At 53.8% G+C, this 19,592-nt stretch overlaps 3 protein-coding genes across 3 annotated transcripts; 2 read left to right on the plus strand and 1 right to left on the minus strand.

The window, feature by feature from the left end:
* The first annotated feature begins 1,344 nt into the window (after window positions 1-1,344).
* Window positions 1,345-5,760, plus strand: SIAH2 (siah E3 ubiquitin protein ligase 2). The gene is made up of 2 exons (XM_063167495.1): window positions 1,345-1,751; window positions 2,350-5,760. The coding sequence occupies exons 1-2, from the start codon at window positions 1,380-1,382 to the stop codon at window positions 2,905-2,907; spliced, it is 930 nt and encodes a 309-aa protein (XP_063023565.1). The 5' UTR covers window positions 1,345-1,379; the 3' UTR covers window positions 2,908-5,760.
* A 1,377-nt stretch (window positions 5,761-7,137) lies between these two features.
* ERICH6 (glutamate rich 6) lies at window positions 7,138-13,600 on the plus strand. The gene is made up of 9 exons (XM_063167496.1): window positions 7,138-7,368; window positions 8,138-8,236; window positions 8,312-8,469; window positions 9,436-9,500; window positions 10,276-10,763; window positions 10,893-10,978; window positions 11,311-11,463; window positions 11,734-11,959; window positions 12,363-13,600. Exons 1-9 carry the CDS (start codon window positions 7,138-7,140, stop codon window positions 12,621-12,623), a joined length of 1,767 nt encoding a protein of 588 aa, XP_063023566.1. The 3' UTR covers window positions 12,624-13,600.
* Window positions 13,450-19,543, minus strand: SELENOT (selenoprotein T). The gene is made up of 6 exons (XM_063167497.1): window positions 19,377-19,543; window positions 18,108-18,218; window positions 16,919-17,045; window positions 15,702-15,789; window positions 14,837-14,988; window positions 13,450-14,172 (listed from the first exon to the last, which is right to left on the minus strand). Exons 1-5 carry the CDS (start codon window positions 19,541-19,543, stop codon window positions 14,864-14,866), a joined length of 618 nt encoding a protein of 205 aa, XP_063023567.1. The 3' UTR covers window positions 13,450-14,172; window positions 14,837-14,863.
* Window positions 19,544-19,592: the final 49 nt, after the last annotated feature.

Here is a 19,592-nt window from a genome sequence, read left to right on the forward strand (position 1 = left end):
TGCCTTTGCCAAATCCTGGCACCCTACGTTCACCTGGCAAGCATGGGCAGGGCATATTGCTTCTAGCTGACAGAAACCACTGTCCACTTCCTTTTTCATTGTCATCACTCCAGAACGACCTGTAAGTCACACCCTTACTGTGTTGCTAACAACAATTGAGAACAATAAACCTTCTGCAAGTGATCCAGAAACTTGGTTCCAATTTATTGAATTTTACAAAAACCAAAAAGAAGCCGCGGCACCCGGCCCGAGATTATGCTGGGCCAGGATGAGGAGATGCTGGTTACAGCAGACGCGGGGTCTGAGATCGCGCTGCGGGGCCGCGGGCATCCGCAGCTCCCGCCGCACCGGGACAGGGGCCAGGGCCGCGGGGCATGCACGGGCCCGGCGAGGGGCACGGGCCCGCTGAGGGCGGGCAGTTCCGCTATGGCGCACGCTCCCGGTGAGGGGCTGGCAGGGCACGGTGCCGCTAAAGGGACACGGTGCCGCTGAGGGGCTGACAGGACACGGTACCGGTACAGGGACACGGTGCCGCTGAGGGGTCACGGTGCCGATAAAGGGACACGGTGCCGCTGAGGAGACACAGTGCCGGTATAGGGACACGGTGCCGGTAAAGGGACCCGGTGCCGCTGAGGGGCTGACAGGACCCGGTGCCGCTGAGGGGACACGGTGCCGCTGAAGGGACACGATGCCGCTAAAGGGACACGGTGCCGCTGAGGGGACACGGTGCCGGTACAGGGACACGGTGCCGCTGAGGGGACACGGTGCCGGTACGGGGACACGGTGCGGGTAAAGGGACCCGGTGCCGCTGAGGGGACACGGTGCCGCTGAGGGGACACGGTGCCGGTACAGGGACACGGTGCCGCTGAGGGGACACGGTGCCGGTACAGGGACACGGTGCTGCTGAGGGGACACGGTGCCGGTACAGGGACACGGTGCGGGTACAGGGACACGGTGCCGCTGAGGGGCTGACAGGACACGGTGCCGGTACAGGGACACGGTGCCGGTAAAGGGACCCGGTGCCGCTGAGGGGCTGACAGGACACGGTGCCGCTGAGGGGACACGGTGCCGGTACAGGGACACGGTGCCGGTACAGGGACACGGTGCTGCTGAGGGGACACGGTGCCGGTACAGGGACACGGTGCGGGTACAGGGACACGGTGCCGGTACAGGGACACGGTCCCGCTGAGGAGACGCTCCCGCGCAGCGCCGGCAGTCCTGGGCGGGCCTGCGCGGGGCACGCCGGGAGCGGGGCGGGGGCCGCGCGCAGCCGCCGCTCGCCCAGCGCCGCCCCGTCCATCCTCCTCCTCCTCCTCCTGAGCCGCCGCCTCCGCCCCGTCCCCAGCGCGGCCCGATGGTGGCGGCGGTGGCGAGGCGCGATGAGCCGCCCGTCCTCCGCCGGCCCCGGCCCTAGCAAGCCTTGCGGAAAGCAGCAGCAGCACGCCCCGTCCCCTGCCGCCGTCCTGCCGGGGACCGGCGGGGCTTCTCCGCCGCCTCCCCCTCCTCCTCCTCTTCCTCCCCCCCAGCAGCAGCAGCAGCAGCAGCAGCAGGAGCTGACCTCGCTCTTCGAGTGCCCCATCTGCTTCGACTATGTCCTGCCGCCCATCCTGCAGTGCCAGGCCGGGCACCTGGTGTGCAAGCAATGCCGGCAGCAGCTGAGCCTCTGTCCCACCTGCCGGGGCTCCCTCACCCCCAACATCAGGAACCTGGCCATGGAGAAGGTGGCCTCGGCTGTCCTCTTCCCGTGCAAGGTAAGGATGAGCGGCTGGGTAGGGGGACGGGCCCGGACCACCCCGATCCCTGCACCCCTGCCGAAAACCCTCAAGCATCACGCCGATCCCTGCACCCCTGCCGAAAACCCTCAAGCATCATCCCCGATCCCTGCACTCCTGCCGAAAACCCCCAGGCATCACCCCCACATCCATATCCCCAGACCACCCCCCACATCCCCCTGCAGAGGACACTCACCCACCACCCCAGTTGTTGAAACTAGAATCCTCTGTTCTTTTTAAAGAAAAGGAATATCCAAGCCAGGACCTCTCCAGGTGATCTGGACGGATCAGGTCTAACTGCAGCAGCAGATCTAAATACAACTCAGCCATACAGCCCATTTTATCTAAGTGCTTGCTTTAGGAAAAAACAGCCACAAAAGACAAGAAGAATCCATTTTAAGTGGAAACAAAAACTAAGTAAAGCTCAGCTTGAATCCAGGGCTCCGTACAAGTAATGTAATATTTGCGATGAGCACAGGAGCTCTGGTTGATCACCCGTGTTTGCAGCTGACGGGTGGGAGCGGCGCATACCAATGCTGGTGCCTTTCCTGACGGCTTGTGTTTGGTCTCTTTCCAGTATGCCACAACAGGCTGCTCCCTGACCCTCCACCACACAGAAAAGCCAAAACATGAAGCCATCTGTGAGTACCGTCCCTACTCCTGCCCGTGCCCCGGTACCTCCTGTGACTGGGAGGGATCCTTGGAAGCCGTGATGTCCCACCTCATGCATGCCCACAAAAGCATTACCACCCTTCAGGGAGAAGACATCATTTTCCTTGCCACAGACATTAACCTGCCAGGGGCAGTGGACTGGGTGATGATGCAGTCGTGCTTTGGTCACCACTTCATGCTGGTGCTGAAGAAACAGGAGAAGTGCGAAGGTCACCAGCAGTTTTTTGCCACCGTGCTGCTCATTGGCACCCGCAAGCAGGCAGAGAACTTTCAGTACAGACTGGAGCTGCACGGCAGCTGCCACCGGCTGACCTGGGAGGCGTCTCCCTGCTCCATCCACGACGGCGTGCTCGTGGCCATCCGCAACAGCAACTGCCTCGTTTTTGATACGGCCACCGCGCACCTCTTTGCTGACAACGGAAACCTCGGCATCAACGTGACCATTTCTATGTGTTGCCCGTGATGCATTGCTGGCAGACTCGAGCTGGCTGGAGGTAGTGCTTCACTGGGGTTTGGTTTTGGTTCCTGTTTTTTACGCTGTTCAGCTGTGTCATCTTGTATGCTAAGGTTTCTGACTAGCCAACGGTTGCAACTTTGGGCAGAAGAGGAACAAGAGTGTGCTGTAAGTAATGTGAGCAGGACAAGGTCTTTTAAAATTCTTGGGTGCCTTAGGAAGATTACACACACAGTTACTTTTTATAATTTAATTATATTTTATGTGAAGAGTGCTTCCATTGGATATATGGCTTAAGAGGCTCCTGTTTGGAGCACACCTATAAGCCTTTTCATCAGCAGTACAGACTCCCTGTGATGCTGGTGAGCTTTAAGAAAAGGCTTTAGTATCACAAGAGGGTTTGGTTTGGAAGAGACTATCATCTGTTCCAATCCCCCTGTCATGGGCAGGGACACCTTCCACTGTCCCAGGCTGCTCCCAGCCCTGTCCAGCCTGGCCTTGGGCACTGCCTGGGATTCAGGGGCAGCCCCAGCTGCTCTGGGCACCTGTGCCAGGGCCTCCCCACCCTCCCAGGGAACAATTCCTTCCCAATATCCCATCTCGCCCTATCCGCTGGCAGTGGGAAGCCAGTCCCCCTTGTCCTGTCACTCCAGGCCCTTGTCCAAAGTCCCTCTCCAGCTCTCTTGTAGCACCTTTAGGCACTGGAAGGAGCTCTAAGTTCTCATGATTTACCCTTAGTGAAGCCACGTTGGCTATCACCAATCACCTCCTTGTTTTCCATGTGCCTTAGCATAGCTTCCAGGAGGATATGCTCCAATCTCTTTCCAGGCACTGAGGTGAGACCTGACCACCTGTAGCTCTGGATCTTCCTTTTTCCTCTTTCTAACAAAAGAGGGTTATGTTTCCCCTTTCGAAGTCAGTGGGAACTCCTCTGGACTGCCTCAACTTCTCAAACACGATGGATGATAGTGGCCAAGCCACTTCCTCCACCAGTCCCTCTGAACCTGCAGGTGCATCTCATTAGGTCCCATGGACTTGTGCACCTTCAGGTCCCTTCGACCTCCTCGACCCCACTCCTCCCCTGCTGCGGGCAGTTCTTTGTTCTCCCACTCTCTGCCTTTGCCTCCTGTGACTTGGGCAGAGTGGCTGGAGCAGCTTGCCACGAAGGCTGAGTCAGAAACATGGCTGAGTACCTCAGCCCTCTCCACATCCCAGAGAAATGGGGCTCCCATTTCCTTCCTTAGAGGGTCCACGTTCTCCCGAGTCTTCCTTTTGTCACCGGTGTACCTATAGAGGTTGCTTTGCTTGTTGCCCTTGATGCCCCTGGCCAGATTTAATTCTTTCAGGCTTTAGCATTCCTAACCTGATCCCTGGCTGCTCACAATCCTCCCTGGCTGCCTGTCCTTTCCTGATAGGTGAGAAAGGAAAGAAATCCAAGGAACCTCTCACAGGAGAAGCCGTGGGGGGAACAGTAGGTATTTCAGCAATGTTTCTCCATTCCCTGCTACCTTACGGAAGGGAAGGGCACTGGGTCAGCTGTGGTGGTGGCTTCAACAGGAAAAAGGAGAGAAGGGGCTGGGGTATGGCATGGTACATTTCACATGGAATTGCTGGCTCCTGTCTGCTTTAGGGGGATCAGGCCAGGTACAGGTGCAAGCAGGAGGCACAAGTCCCACAGACTGCAGATGGATGGAGCCAGAGACACAGGGTTGTCCACCTGCAGCTGCCCTGGGACACATTCTACTATTGGTTATTGTAAAAGATTCATAATATAGCAACAGCTTTATGGCCAGTGTCTTGTCATTTGGTATTTAAGTTTTGTTGCCATATTTCTTTTATTTTGCAATAAATATTTTGCAAAACCTGCGCCGAGGAGCTGTGCTAACCCACGAGTGCGCGGCAGCTGCTCCGCGGTTACGCCGCGGGCTCGGCCGTGCTGGATCAGCTGGCATCCCCTGGCATCGCTGGCTCTCCTGGAGGGGTCCTTGCCCCTGGCACCGTGCTGGCACCACAGCTGACTCTGCCTGCAGCTCCCAGCTCTGCCACGGGGTCACTGACAGCAAACTGCAGCTCCCGTAGGCTGCGCCAGAGCTCGTCCCTGTGTGTGCCCTTTGGAGCACACAGTGAGCCACGGGGTGACACTGCCAGGGGAAGCCTCACAGGAGTGGAAAATGGCAGGGAAAGGGACGGGTGAGACTCGGTGTGAATAAATACAATACAAACGAGGAAAACCAGTCCTGACTGTTCCTCCTGGGAGAGCTCTATGTCCAAGCCCATAGCAGCCATCACCAGCCCTCAGAAAAGTGCACAAGGACAAGTTTAGCCTCAGTGAAGGAAAGCTCAGTCTGGCTGCAAGAACTTGCAAGTAGCTATGGAAAAAACCTCCCAAGGATTTACTCTCTAGGCACTGAACACCAACAATTAAAGATTCTACACCTGGTCTCACACTGTGCTCTGGCAGAACTCTGGCCTGGTGAACTAATTGCCTCCTGCATAAGCAGGATCAAAGTCATGCCATGGTTCCAACACCTGTTACCACCTGTGCTTTCATCAGGATTCATCAAGCAAGAATTCCTAAGGATTTGATTAACTTTTCTGTAATTCAGCAAAACTTGTAGCGGAAGGTAGTTTTCTTACTGACAGCTGGGACATGAGAGGATTTTTGCATAAAGCAGAATTCCGGAGTGTTCCTTTGAGTACAGCAGGATTAATTACTCCAGTGTTACCTATAATCCACATTAGATAAGTTAACACATGTTATCATTAGGTCTGTCCAGACCACTCAGTTCTGAAGAAGTGGCAAACTCTTGTTAGATTTCACTTCAAAAAAACCCACACAAAATAAACCCATCACCTTGTGTCTTTTCTGACTGAAATTGAGTTTAGGATAAGGAATACCTCAGCTGGCACTGCCAAGAAGGGAGGTGTTTCCAGTTCAGGTCATTGAGCAGACAAGTGACATTCGTTTCAGGATTCCCTCAGGTTTCAAGTTTTCTTCCCAAGGCAGCTGATACGACTTGCCAAGTAAAAGTTCCTCAAGACATTGAGGTTATTGAGGCCTGCCTGGTTCTCTGAACAGAGCTGACCCCTCTCAAGCCCTCAGACTTGAAAGGGAGGGTGAAGCACATCCAGACAGAGCTCGCAGCAGACAGACCTGCATGCCGGGCAGAGCCCCAGCCACCCTGCAGCCCCTTGGCTGCTCTCCAGCCCACCAGGAGCACCTGCTGTGGATCTAGAGTTCTCCCTAGAAACTATTTCCACTTCAGACAGAAATTAAAATGCGCCTGTCCAGGGACTGATGAGTTTAGAGCGAGCACAGCTCACCTCGAGGGCCTGCCCCGGCCGTGCTGCCGGCCCTCTGCTGTCGGGAGCATGGAAGTGATGTCGCAGTGCTATGGGGAGTTCTCAACACCAGGTGAGCCACCGAGACACTGGCTGCACCTCAACATGCTCTTTCTGTCTGAAACGTACGTGAAACTGACTTCTCCGTTGTGGAACTCACGTGCTAGTAAGACATTGCGAATTCTTACCGACAGCACAGGTAAGGTAGCACACACCTGCTCTCCCGAGGGGAATCCAAACCTGGCTGGGTTTGTGCAAGACGGTTTTCTCTCTTTTATTCTCCGAGCTGTATGTGCAGGTTCCTTGGAGAGGTTCGACAGCGCCAAGTCCTACGGGAGAGATCGGGAAGATGTGTGACAAGCGTGTGACACAGGTGTAAGAAATCCACTCGGGCAGGTGTTCCAGGTGCAGACAGGTCGTGTCCGAACAGGCAGTCACGCCGGGTTTGGTATCGCGTGTCACCCCCAGTCCGGCTCCCAGCTGCGCCGGGACGGCGGGACCAGGACCGAGCGCGGCGGCTCGGGCCCCGCCAGCACCACGGGCCCCGCCAGCACCACGGGCCCCGCCAGCACCACGGGCCCCCGCAGCCCCGCGCAGCCCGGGCGCCTCCGGCTGCCCCGTGAGAGCCGCCCCGGCTCCGCTCCCGGCCGTGGCCCCCGGGCGGTGCGGCCGGCACAGCGCCCGCAGCCCCGCCGAGGCGGGCACGGGGCACGGAGCAGCCGCAGCTGCCGCCCGGAGGAGCAGCGCCGCGGGGCAGCGGCGGCCCGGCCAGAGCCGGGTGCCGGGCGGAGCCGGGGCCGGGGCCGGGGCGGGGCTAGGGCGGAGCCGCCCCGCGCGGTCCCGGCGTGCCCCGCGCCCCCGGCGTCGCCCTGGAGACGGCGGCGCAGCGGGCCGGGCATGGACGGGCCGGGCCGGGCCGCGGAGCCCAGCGGACGGGCGGACGATGCGGCGGGCGGGCCCCGCTGGCCCCCGGCCCCCGAGGAGGGCGCAGAGCCCCTGGCAGAGCCGCAGTGCGGGACGCCCCCCGAGACACCCCCGGCCGGCCCGCAGCCGACCCCCCCCCCCACGGTCCTGCCCACCCTCCTGGCCTACAGACCCGAGTCCTCGGAGGCAAACGTACACCACGAGGTCAGTTGGAGTAGGCGCTCCCCGCTGCTTCATGCACACGGTTCCACGTGGAAAACAGGGAACCGACGCCCTTTGCCGAGCCCGCAAAGGAGCCCCTTCATGACAGCTTTTTCTTCTGCGAGGCTGTTGAAACAGCCTGGGCAGCAAGACGCTATGCACCCACCACCGCTGCATCCTCTGTTGAGAATTTCCCAGCAGAATATTTTGTCTAAATCAGACAAAAAATGTATATAAATAGATACAGCCACCTAATACAAGCAGGGCACAGAGTTCCCCGCAGCAGAGCAAAGTTACCAAAGAGTTAACTCAAAGCATGAGGTGGGGAGCAATTTTGTTTCAGGACATCAGTACTCATCCTCAAAGCACAACCTGCTGTCAGCCTGGTTTGCATCTGGTCAGATGTGACCAGCTCTGTATCACCAAGTCTGCTGGTGCTTCCTCAGAAACTCCCACAACTGGAGTTTTTCTCTCTGTAATGCACTCAAATCCTCATCTCCAGTGTTCTGTGCTCTCAGCTTCCCTGGGAAGGAGCAGAACTCACAAATACCAATCATTCCCTTTGTTTGGGGGCATTTATTGATTTATTTATAACACATCTGCTATTCTCTTTGGTGGTTTCCTGAACCTAATGTTTTGAGTCATTCCAAGATATCCCAGACGTGGATCTGTTGTGAGTGCCCTTAGGTGCTTTGTCACATGTGTTTCACTTTCACCGTGCTAACCGGGGATCTGGGGGCTGGTGCCCCTCATCGTTTCACCATCGCTGCAGGCAGAGGAGGATGCTGAGCCAACCTGCGAGTACTGTGGCAACCTGCTGAGGCCGTTCCCCTTCTCCCAGGATGTGCCTCTCTCCGAAGACCAGGAGGACGTAAGCTGGCAGGGAGGATGAGCAGGGGTTTGCTGTGGAACAGCCACGCTCACGGCTCTGCTCTCTCACCTCTAGAAATTCTGCTGCAAGCGCAGCCGGGAGCTCTATGAGTTCATCATGAAGGAGAAGAAGAGGCTCGAGGATGCCAGCAGCCTTCCCAGAGCTGTCAGCACCCAGGAATCCCTCAGCGCTGAAGCCAACCTGCTGCTGTCAAAGGAGCAAGACAGCCAGAGGTACTGGGAGGACTGGGGATCAGGTCTGTGTAATGAACAACAGGGAGTTTGAGGGGGAAAAGAGCGTTAAGAAACCGCAGGGAGAGGAACGAAAGAAGAAAAACCTTTGCTTTACAGTCCTGATTCTCTCTGGTCCCTCCTGGCTCCTCTATTGCCAGGCTGCACAAGGAGGTGCCAAGGCATGTACTGAGTGAAATGTTAATTCCAATCCTGACAGATGAACTATCTAGAGACAGGTAGAGCCAAAAAACCCCACAGCTGTGGGAAGGGACAGTATTTGGGTGTAGCTTCTACCTCTGGCACTGAAATAAAGCTGGTGTTTGTATTTCTGTTTTGATCTATAAACTGTGTTTGGATTACAGTTTCCAGAGGCACACACAAGAACTCTGCAAGTTCTCAGGCTGTTTAGCAGGAGACCCAAAGCTTGTGCAAGAGTTTAAGCCTCCAGGGAAAGTCTAAGCCACAGGTGTACTAGTTTAGTTTTCCTTTTCCCTAAGGAAAAGGAAAACTAAACCAGTACACCTGGAAGTAAACTGTTGGTCTCCTCAAAAATCCTTCACAGTCTGAGGGTGCAAGTGCCTCCTACTATGTACAGAGCACACACCAAGCCACTGTCAGATTCATAGGAAGCTACGCAATAGTGAAAATATTCTTGGAGATGAGCTGTTTTCTTGATCTTGTGGCATATGTCCTTCTCTTTCACATGAAATACTGATCCAAACCCCATTACAATATTCAGCTCTCCTTCCTTCACTGCAGTGGCAGTCTGTTCACTGGAATCTGTGTGGGCACAATTCCTTTCTGTTGAGGTATGAGTATTTTGGTGACATTCTGCTGCTTATTACTTGGAATTGTGAGCAGGGAGAAAAACAGATTCTGAAATTGTGTTCCTAAAGCAGGGGTATCCACTACTTGCAGCTTTCTAAACATGATACATGAGGTGACAACAACACTTCTATTTTCCAGGCAGCAGAAGAGACACCTGGCTAGAGAGTTGGCTGACCAGTCTTTAAGGCTGAGTGCCACTAAAGGTGAGCTGGTATTTCCTTATGGATTTGTCTATTTATCTCAACAGTGCATTCAGTGGAATTGCTGGTTTCCAGGTGGGGTATTTTATACAGTGACACGTTCATTCATTGTCAGACATGCAATCTCAGTAAATTAGATACAAATCATCCCTCATACATGAGCACAAGAGGAGGCACATCTTTGCACAGAGTTTGTCATGATTTTCAGTATGTATCTGTGATGTTTCCAGCTGAGATGCACAGAACCTGACCTGAGAGGCTAAGCTGGCAAAGCCAAGCCCTTAGGAAATAGGAACTGCCAAAATGAGTCTTGCCCATATTTTGCCTGATCAGGTGGTTATTCCACCAATTCCTAGCCCAGGCTGTAGATGACTGAGCATCCTTTGGATAGAGGAGTTTTGACAGGTGAACCAGATTTTCAATATGGGCATGTTTTCAGAGAGGATGGCAGGGCAGTGAGGCTTCTGCAGCACTGGGATCTCAAATGGTCAGTTCCAGTGTGTGGAGCCAAATGTTATCCCAAAAAGTTGCTCTTTACATAAATGTGTATGTATATATGTAACTGAAAAAAATGCTATCTTTTATCATAATCCTGTGCTCTGAAATAGCTGAGCACTTTGGACTGCTCTTGTTAGAAAATAGCCCGAGACAGACTGTGAGGAGGGAGTGTTTCAGCCAGGAACTCCCACTCCCCCAGTTACAGCAGCGATGTGGGCAGCCCCGCGGTGGGCGCTGCCGACCCTCTCTGCTGCACAGAGGCCCTCCCTATGCCCTGCAGGGTTACAGCAAGCTGGATCCGCTTCCTACAAGCCTTCCCAGGAACGCACGTCTCCCAAAGGCAGGACACCAGCGCCTCCTGCAAGCGCAGCCAAGCACGAGCCCTGGGCCAAGGAGAAGCACAAGCTCGAACCCGAGCCCTGGGCCAAGGAGAAGCACAAGCTCGAACTCGAGCCCTGGCCCGACGAGATGCCTGAACTAGAATCCCAGCCCAAGGAGGAGCCTGAACTGGAATCCCAGCCTAAGGAGAAACCTGAACTGGAACCCCGGCCCGAGGAGAAGCTTGAGGAAGAGCCCCAGCCCGAGGAGGAGTCTGAGCTGGAGCTTTGGCCTGAGGAGGAGCCCGAGCTGGAGAACGAGGCCGAGTTGGAGAACGAGCCCAAGTCCCAGCCCGAAGAGGAGCCTGAGTCCAAGAAAGAGCCCAAGCACGACAAGAAGCCCGCGTCCCGCAGCGTCCTCTGCTACGAATTCAGTCTTCTGGGGAAGAAGGCAGGTACCTGCGGCCGACAGCGACGGGAGCACCTTGGACATGTCAGCGCTGGCAGAGCCTGGCAGTGCCCATTTTCACAGGGCAGCTGTGCCAGACTGCTCTCATCCGTTTTATCCTTCCAATCTTAGGTGGGGAAGGGTAAACTGGTGCAGAAGTACTACAAAAATGGAAAGAAATTCCTTACCATGCTCCCAGACGGAACATCGCAGTTATTGTATCCTTTACAGGGTTCACCTGCCTGCCTTAGTCCAGGGCTGTTGCTAATTTAATTGTGTCCCAGTCCGCTTTATTACAACCCAGTTCATCGATCCCACTTGCTCTGAGGAGCAGCAGCAGTGAAACTTGACACAGCTCCCGGGCTGAGGTTTCAAAGAACAGCCAGCTCCAATGAGCACTAGTTTCCAAGACCCAGCCCACACTTTTAACACCGTGCTCTGGGTAATATATCAGTTTTTACACTCCAAAGTAGTACCCAGAAGTATTTAGTGTGTAATAACAGAGCAACCAAGCAAAGCAGGGCGTTACAAACACCTTACCTAGCAGCAGCTATCCATCTGGAAACCTGGCCATCATCATTGCACAAGCCACCGACCAGCTGATGTGCATAGTACAGGAAGACGAGCCAAGGACAGCCAAAATCCGAGCACTGTTTCAGTCTGATGGCAGGAGCACGTGCTATTACCCTTCCGGAGATGAGTGGTGCGTTCAGCAGCTTTGCTGTCTCCTCTGTGCATTGACATCCCAAAGGCCATAAAGGCTATTTTTAACAGTATCCAAAAATAGACAAATTCAGCAGCTCATAGGCCCTGCTTCAGGTGCCCCCAGAGCAGCAAGGCCACCCAGCTGTGCCTTGAGAGGTGGGGAACAGACCCTGCCCCTGCTGTGCCTCTGTCCCATCCCTCAGAGGAATAAGAGACCTTCTGCCACAAGAGCTTACAGGGTTCAGACCTTCCATTTCCCTTTCTTTAGGATAAATATGAGTATGCAGGGTGGGCAGTATTTGGACCAAGCAGGCAACAGGGTAAGAAGGTGGATGTGGCCAAACTTGTTACCAGAGCCCCAGGTCCCACTGAGCCCCATTTTCATCTCACTGAACCACTACGTGGGGGTCAGGATCCTGGCCCAGGACAAGATCTTCGTTTCCTTCCTCGCCATGGGGCGACAAGCAAAACTCAACATGGGAACCAAAGTGCAGGTAATTGTTCCTGTGCTGAGCCACTCCCCCCAGCGGGAGCGGGGCAGCCAGGGAAGCTCCCCTCCCTCTGTGCTTATCCTGTGGCGGATGCTCCCTATGTTGTCCCATGCTCCGTCCCCAAAAAGAAAGCTGTGGAGATGCACATATTCCTGCCACTCCTATGGAGATGGGACACTTGCCAGCCTCAGCTCTCTGCAAGGGGCCACACTGTGGGACTCCACTCCCAGGCAGATGCCTGGCAACATCCCCAAGGTCACCCTGGCTCTATGATCCATGTGGGCAGGGTGCACAGCAGCTCCTTTCCTCTGCAGGCTCCTGTCCCAGGGACAGGTTTGTCTGCTGGAGATGGAAGCCCCGTGCCCAGCTCGGGTGGCTCTGCTGACACGTGTCCTCTGTTCTGCAGGTCAGCACTGACAGCCAGCTGCCTCCTCCAGCCCGGCTGGGCGAGGATGAGCTGCTGCTGCTCGCCTTCCGCGTGAAGATCCTGCAGCTCTTCGACAGGATGCGGGGCTGCCTCACCTTCCCCTCCAGTGAGCAGTGGAACAAAATGCAGCCTCCCATGTACCTCATCAGCCAGGCTGTGAAGATCCTGGAGCTCAGCGTGACTGCTGACATAAGTGATGAGCTGGCCAACTCCATCAAGGCGATAGTAAATGCCCAGTAGTTCTGACCAGTGTGTGTGTGGTGTAAGGTGTCCCTGACACTGTGGCACCTGCATGTGCTCAGCAAGGTTTCTCCTCCAGCCCTGCGTGCCCTGGTGCAGAGCAAAGGTCAGTCCAGGGCTGATCCACACAGCCCCAAATGGGTCTTGCTCAGGGCAGGCGGTACCAGCCCGCACTGACAGCACCTTGGTCATGGAGGCACGGGAGGGCTTTGCTCAGGCAACCCCGTGCTCCGCAGCAGTGCACTGCTCCTGAGCAGGCTCCCTTCTGCCTGCAGCCCCAGCTGAGCACTCACCTCAGCCCTCGGGAAGGCACAAGGCACAAAGGCACAGCCACACGGGTACTGCTCTGGCGCTCCTGACAAGAAGGTGGCGTCAGCAGGAAGCCCCAGGTGTTCCTGGTGCCCACGCTGCAGGTACAAGGCAAGGTGGTTCCCTGCACAGAGAGCGACAAATGCCCTCAGAGTGCCCAAAGCAATCACCTATGCTTGGCCCAGGGAGCACCAGCTGCAGCCTGGGACGGGCTCTGGTTCAAGCACTGCAAACACAGAGCTGTCAGTGGGTGTTTAGAGGCTCATGGTGCCACAGTCAGCCTCTCAGAGCTGCCTTTGAAACTAGGGGTTCACCTGGCCAGCTTCCCCCAGGGAGGCCACACCTCAACTGTGGCAGGTGCCTGACGGATAAGACCATGCCCCATGTGCCCCTCCCCACACTGGAGGTTCTTAGGGGCTTACACAGGACAAATACAAGGTCAGTAACTTTGGAAAGTTGGCTTTTTATGCAGTTTTTCCATTGCAGTTCCAAGAATGTCCATCGGTGACAAACAAGGTACTTCACACAGGAAATGGGAACTCTTTATTTCAATTAATGTTCTTGGGTTCTGTTCAGGACAGCAGGATGGCCCAGCTCATCTCTCAAATGGCCAAGGAAGAACTGCTGGAGCTGGTCCACATGATTAAAGAGCAGCTGATCTTAATTTTCACTGAAGTCACCAAGTGATGTAACAATTCTGCATATAATTTTGCTTATATAATTCAGTATATAATGCACTGTTCGACTCTGCCATAGATTTTGAAAAATATACAAACCTGTTTTAACCACATTAAAGAGATTTGATAGACAGCTATCAATTACTCAACAGTTTAGGACAATATCGGACACTCCTATAACTTCATTTTAAACTACAAAAAGAACATAAATTCATATAAAATACAACAGATTAAACAAACTTCTCTTTTTCCAAGGAAAAATTAGGTATCAACTCAATCTGCCATAGTGTGAAACATGAATATAAAATAAGTTACCATTAGTAATGCCTGCATTGCTGATCTATGAACTGGTCGAATGAAGTCTTAAAAAAACTATACAGTATTATTGCACTCGTGGCTGTGCAGTGTGGACTGGCCAGCACTGAAACAGGGCTCATTGAGTGTTTGTCCAGGAGGCACAACGTGGCTGCAAGAGAGGCATCCAGCCTGCACCAACAGCAGCTGTCTTCAGTGCAGGCCTTCATGGGTCTGCACCACGTGGCCTGGGAACCACCACCCAATGCCTGTGGAGAGACACCTGGGTTACAGTCCTGCAGCAAGAGCCCTGCAGCACAGCAGCACACCTGCACTGAGCCAGCCCCAGGATGGGGAATCGTAAGCCATGCATTTTGAAAGCCACAGGTGACACAGTGACGTGCAAGTACTTGGTCATAAAGTACCTACAGGATGTGAACTCCACGCTACCAAAAGCCGTGCAGCTTTTGCAGAGGAACAGGGCAGGACACCAGAGCATGACATTGTTCTGCTCTCCAGGGTTAAGCAAGGAATAGACAGCATCCTGTTCCCCAAGGCTCTGGAATTCAACTGGGTTAAAAGCCAGGGAGACCCCAAGCCCCAGGACAGAGGCTATTGTAACGCACAAAGCAGTTTCACTGACATTAGGCCTGCACCACAGTTTCACTGACATGAGGCTTTCTGCCTGTAGTAACACACATTCTCCTGCCTCATGGAATGCCAGCTTCCTGCTCTGAGACAGGCAGAATGAGCCACATCCCAAAACCTCCCACCCAAACAGCCTCTGTGACACCTCATGTGGCAGTTTAACATCATGGGAGCTGGTTCTCCAGGAAAACATTTAACTGAACAAACACACAATCCTAAAATCCAGTCTCCAGTGTGCCCGTCTTATGTGGGCAAACGCACTGGAGGAGACTGGAGGAGACTTACGAGAAGTTTCAGTGCTGATCGATGGGGCTATGATCGATGATGGGGCATTGACTCCATGTGCACATTGAGCTTCATCTCGTTATCAAGGATCTGTACAAGCTGCTGCATGGAGGGGAGGTGGCCAGACTCCAGCTTAGACCACACTGGGACATCTAGTGCAGAACACACACGGGAGAGAAACGCCATTACACTGGGAGCATCAGAAAACAGGCAGAGCTGCTGTAAACACGGAATTGAAAAGCGCCAGGAAACTCTCTGAGATGGTACTGATCTATGTTGAGGAAAGCATCTGAATCAACAATGCTTCCAACCTCTGGCTATGCTGAATCCTAGCCCAACTAGGAGAGCAGAGTGTCTAATGCTTCCATTCAGAAGTGTATCATATTGATGGAGAGGTGCAGAATATCCACTGATGTTCCCCTCTACCTGAAAAATCAGTACTGTTGTCCATCAGTACTGATAATCCGGCAACAGTAATGGATTCTTTAGGATTCCAAAGCTAAAGCATGCTGCAGAACAGACAGGAAAAGCGTCTAATTGGAAAGTACATGCCCCTAGCTGATGGTTTCTTATTTAATGCCCATCACACACAGAGAAAGAATATAACACAGTTATTTCAAGGCACCAAATATCCCTCTGAGAAAGTTTTTACAGACCTGTTCTAGAATATCTGACGTGTATAAATTGCTTTATAAGACTTCTATGATTTTCATGATTTATTCTGATAGGCAACACCTGAAGATCCAAATGGATGGCAATTTCCACATATCACATTTGGGACATAAATTTATTGACATCATGCCTCATTCTCCACACCCCACAGCCCTCACATATGTGACACCCCTCAAACAAAGTCTCAGCTCACCATTCAAAGTGATTTCAAAAGCCCCAGTGGACATACACTGGTTCTCAATCATGTTGCTCAGGAAGAAGACCATCATGCAGGCGTACACCTGGAAGGGAACAGAGACCCACACAGACCTCAGCCATGTCAGGCACACCTGCTGTTGTCCACAGCTGCCTCTGAACTCCCTCTGTCATTGCTCAAGGAATGTTCCCATCTACAGACACCTCCCCTTCCTCCTTTGACATGGCAACTCCACTGTCCCCAGACACAGCCTGTCACTGTCACAGCAATCTCCAGATCACAGAGCCTAGGGCCCAGCCTCAAACAGCAGAGCAAGGCAAGTCACGTGCATAGGACCCTCCTGCACACCTCCAAGCCTTCATCTGGAATTTTCTCTGTGCATGGGTGACTAAGGAGGAAAGGACAGCATCTTCAGCAGTGCAGCGCCTCCCTCACCAACAGCATCTCTCTAATTTCCTTTTCCAGTTCACAGGCACACTCACACAAGTCACTGCAACACCACAGAACCTGGCACAGGGACAGCAGCCACGCACTGCAGCCAGTCACGCAGTTGGCCCATTTAATTCAAATGGAAATATTACAGCTTCTGGGCATGCAAACTGGCCAGTGAAAGACCCAGGGCACTGGGCAGCTCAGCATGAAGGTCTGTAAATTAGTTTAGTTTAGTGGAATAAATCTAGAACAAGATTACTCTAAATCAGAGTACAAAACACTGAATCCACTGGCATCATCAGTACTGACGCATGGGAATATTCTCCCACAACGTCATGGCAGTCTGCTCTCCAAAAACACCCACAACATTTCAACTTCATTTCTCTAACGCCCTTCTAATTGCTGCCTAATCTATCAGGAGTCTGATGGAAGCATCAACTGCAAAACCATTATGAGACAACAGAGAAGGGAAATGGTAATTTTAACATCAACAATATTGGCTTGAAATGTTCTTCTTGAGCCCTAAAAAATAAAGAACTCTTTTATTGTCTTTGTCAGCACTTTAACCTCAGCTGCCCCTCTGCAGTAGCAGCAGCCTGGAAAGAGATCACAGAAGCACATCTGGCTTTGTCAAAAGCATAAAGCACAATTGGTAAGAATTATTCTACCATAAGGCTGCAGTATATGAAAGGTAAATCAGTCAGAACTGAGGGACCCAGAGTGCACCCTCATGAAGTAACTTTGAAGCTGCTTTTTCAGATTAAAAGAAGTATGTCCTTTACCTTGTTTTCCTGGCCCCACTGCCAGATGCTTGGAGCTTGCATGCCAAAGAAAGCAAACGGGTCCTTGCCAACGATGATTAAGCCAATTAATACTAGTTTGAAGACAGACAGGAAGGATGCTATGTGCCTGTTGGAGACAACACACACCAGTGACTGAAAGGTTCAGTTCCTACTTCACCATACACAACTGTAATTCACATCACTAGGAGACAGTACAATCAAATGTTTCAGGGAAGTACAAAACTTTCCAAGGTTTATCTCACTGTAAAAAAAACCCAAACCAAGTCAAACCAACAAAACAAAAAAGCAACAGACATAACAACACCTCCAATAAGGCCCTGCTTCTGCACAGCCCCCCAGAAAGCTACCTTCCTGTAAACCACAGAGAGATTCTTTTGCTCCTCAGCAGACTTCAAACTTCAAACAGGACTTTGCCTTTATGCCTGGATAACAGATTCAGTTTCTAAAGCTGTTCCATATTACACTGACGGGCACCCTTCCTGTGGAGCATTTCCCAGTGATGTGCAACTCCCCAGAGCCAGCCCACACGGAGGCACTGCGCCCCGCAGCCTCCCACCACCACAACCCTGCCAGAAATCAGGCCAACGAGCGCTCCAGGAGCCACCCAGTAACTATGGCATCACTCTCCAGCGTGGGCACACTGCTTTAAGTAACAGGAATGACACTGTTCTGCCGCCTTCTGAATTTCTTTGGGCTTTCCCCCCACAGCTGCAGCAAAGGCCATTCCGGCAGCCCCTAACCTGAGGTGAGCTCTCCCTGATTCAGATGTTAACACTGAACTTTCCCTTCCTCTGTGTCCTTGAATCCATTACAGGCATTTGTCACTAAGTGCATAAGCCTGAGCAACAAACTGAATTTATGTCCAGATACAGCATGAAGAAAAGCTAGGAAAATTCACTATTTCAAAAACAAGTTATGTAATTTATTTTAGGTTGGATATGACAGGCCTCATCATACAGATATACGGATAGTGATACTTGTATGGAAAACTAAGGCAGCTACCTGGAAGGCAGAAAATCACATACAAGAAAATCATACAAGCATCCCTGTATGCAATCGCAGTAGAAAATCCCCTCAAGATGACATTTTCAGTATTATTTCAGTGTAAGTGCACGTGTTTAGCAGTGGAAAGCAGACAGAGAGCACACAGTAGGAGGCACACGCTCACCTATAGATAGGTTGAGGAAGGTAGTTCTCCCCTTCGATTCGGATGTCTGGGTACCGCTGGCTGATGACCCGCATGTACTCCTCAAACACCCGCCTGTAGCCTCAGGAGACACTGAACACAGACAGCACCGTCACCTCAGCTCCAGGGCCGCGCTGCTCAGCAGCACTCACCCTCCTCAGAACCCGCCAAGCTAAAACAGAACTCACATTTTTTATGGCTCAGAGAAAACCTCATCTGCAGTGAAATTACACATCACAAATCCCAACAGGTAAACCCTGGGTGTGACACTGATTTGCTCCACATCCCAGCAGACACAGAGCTCTGGAAATACCCACTTAAGCATCAAATCACTCGCTTTCCCTGTAAAAATCTGTTAAGTTACGATTAATTTAGGAAGTCAATGTAAGCAATCCCTTGCTCTGTGCTGAAAAAGTCTTCACATAGAGCCGTCTGAATCCCTCTCTGGGACTGTCCAGACAGGCAATGTCTCTCCTAGCGCCATTTATGTCAGCACGACACGGGAACTGCAGGAGTTAAATATTAAATATTCCCGAGCTGTCCTCCGCCTCGCCTTTCGGCAGCCGCCTCTATAGAACTGCGGTAAACCGCCGAAGACCCCGAACGCGGCACTTTCCGCTGAGCGTTTCTGCGGTGCCTCGAGGAGCCGCAGGGCCCGCCCAGGCTCGGCTCCGGCCTCCACCGGGCCCTGCGCACCCCGGCGGCCGGGAACCGGAGTGACGAGTGCTCCGGGCCTGCGGAGTTTTTTTCGCCCTGCCAACGGGCTCCGTGCTGCTCCGGGGCTGCCTGAACCTGCTCGGAGCTGCTGACACCATCGGCAACACCGCCGGAATGGTGCAAAGGTGCCCCAACGCACCGACTGCAATACGGGCACTGCACCAACACAGTACATTACAGACATCGGTTCCTCCCAAACGCTAGTCCCGCACTAGCACAACGCCATACACGGCATTAAAGGGCCCGAAAAGCGCGATTTTATGGCGGGTGGCCATAGAGCGGGACCCACTGAAAGAGCCGCCGCCCGCGGCCCGGTGCCGCCTCCCACGCTCCAACAAGGCCGAGCACCCCGACAGGTCGCCTGGGGCGAGGCGGCCCCTGGCCCTGGGGGAGGCCCCTCCACGGACAAGAGCGAGCGAGGCCGCCGCAGCGCTGAGGGAAAAGAAGGGAAGAAAAAGGAACGAGGGAGGGAGAGGCGACGGCCCGGCGGACGCCGCCATTTTGGCCGCCGCCATCTTGGCGGGCGCCCCTCACCAGATCTGAAACTTGAGCAGCGGCCCGGTGGCGTAGGCCATGCGCAGCTTCTTCGCCGGCAGCCCGCCGTGCTCCGCCGCCGCGGCGCCGCCGCCGCCCGGTGCCGCCGCCAGCCCCGCCAGCAGCAGCAGCAGCAGCAGCAGCCGCCGCAGCCCCGCCGCTCGCATCTCGCCGCCGCCGCCGCTGAGGCACCGCGCGCGCGCCGCCTCGCCAAGG

This window comes from Melospiza melodia, chromosome 12, assembly GCF_035770615.1.
Source record: "Melospiza melodia melodia isolate bMelMel2 chromosome 12, bMelMel2.pri, whole genome shotgun sequence".
NCBI lineage: Eukaryota > Metazoa > Chordata > Aves > Passeriformes > Passerellidae > Melospiza > Melospiza melodia.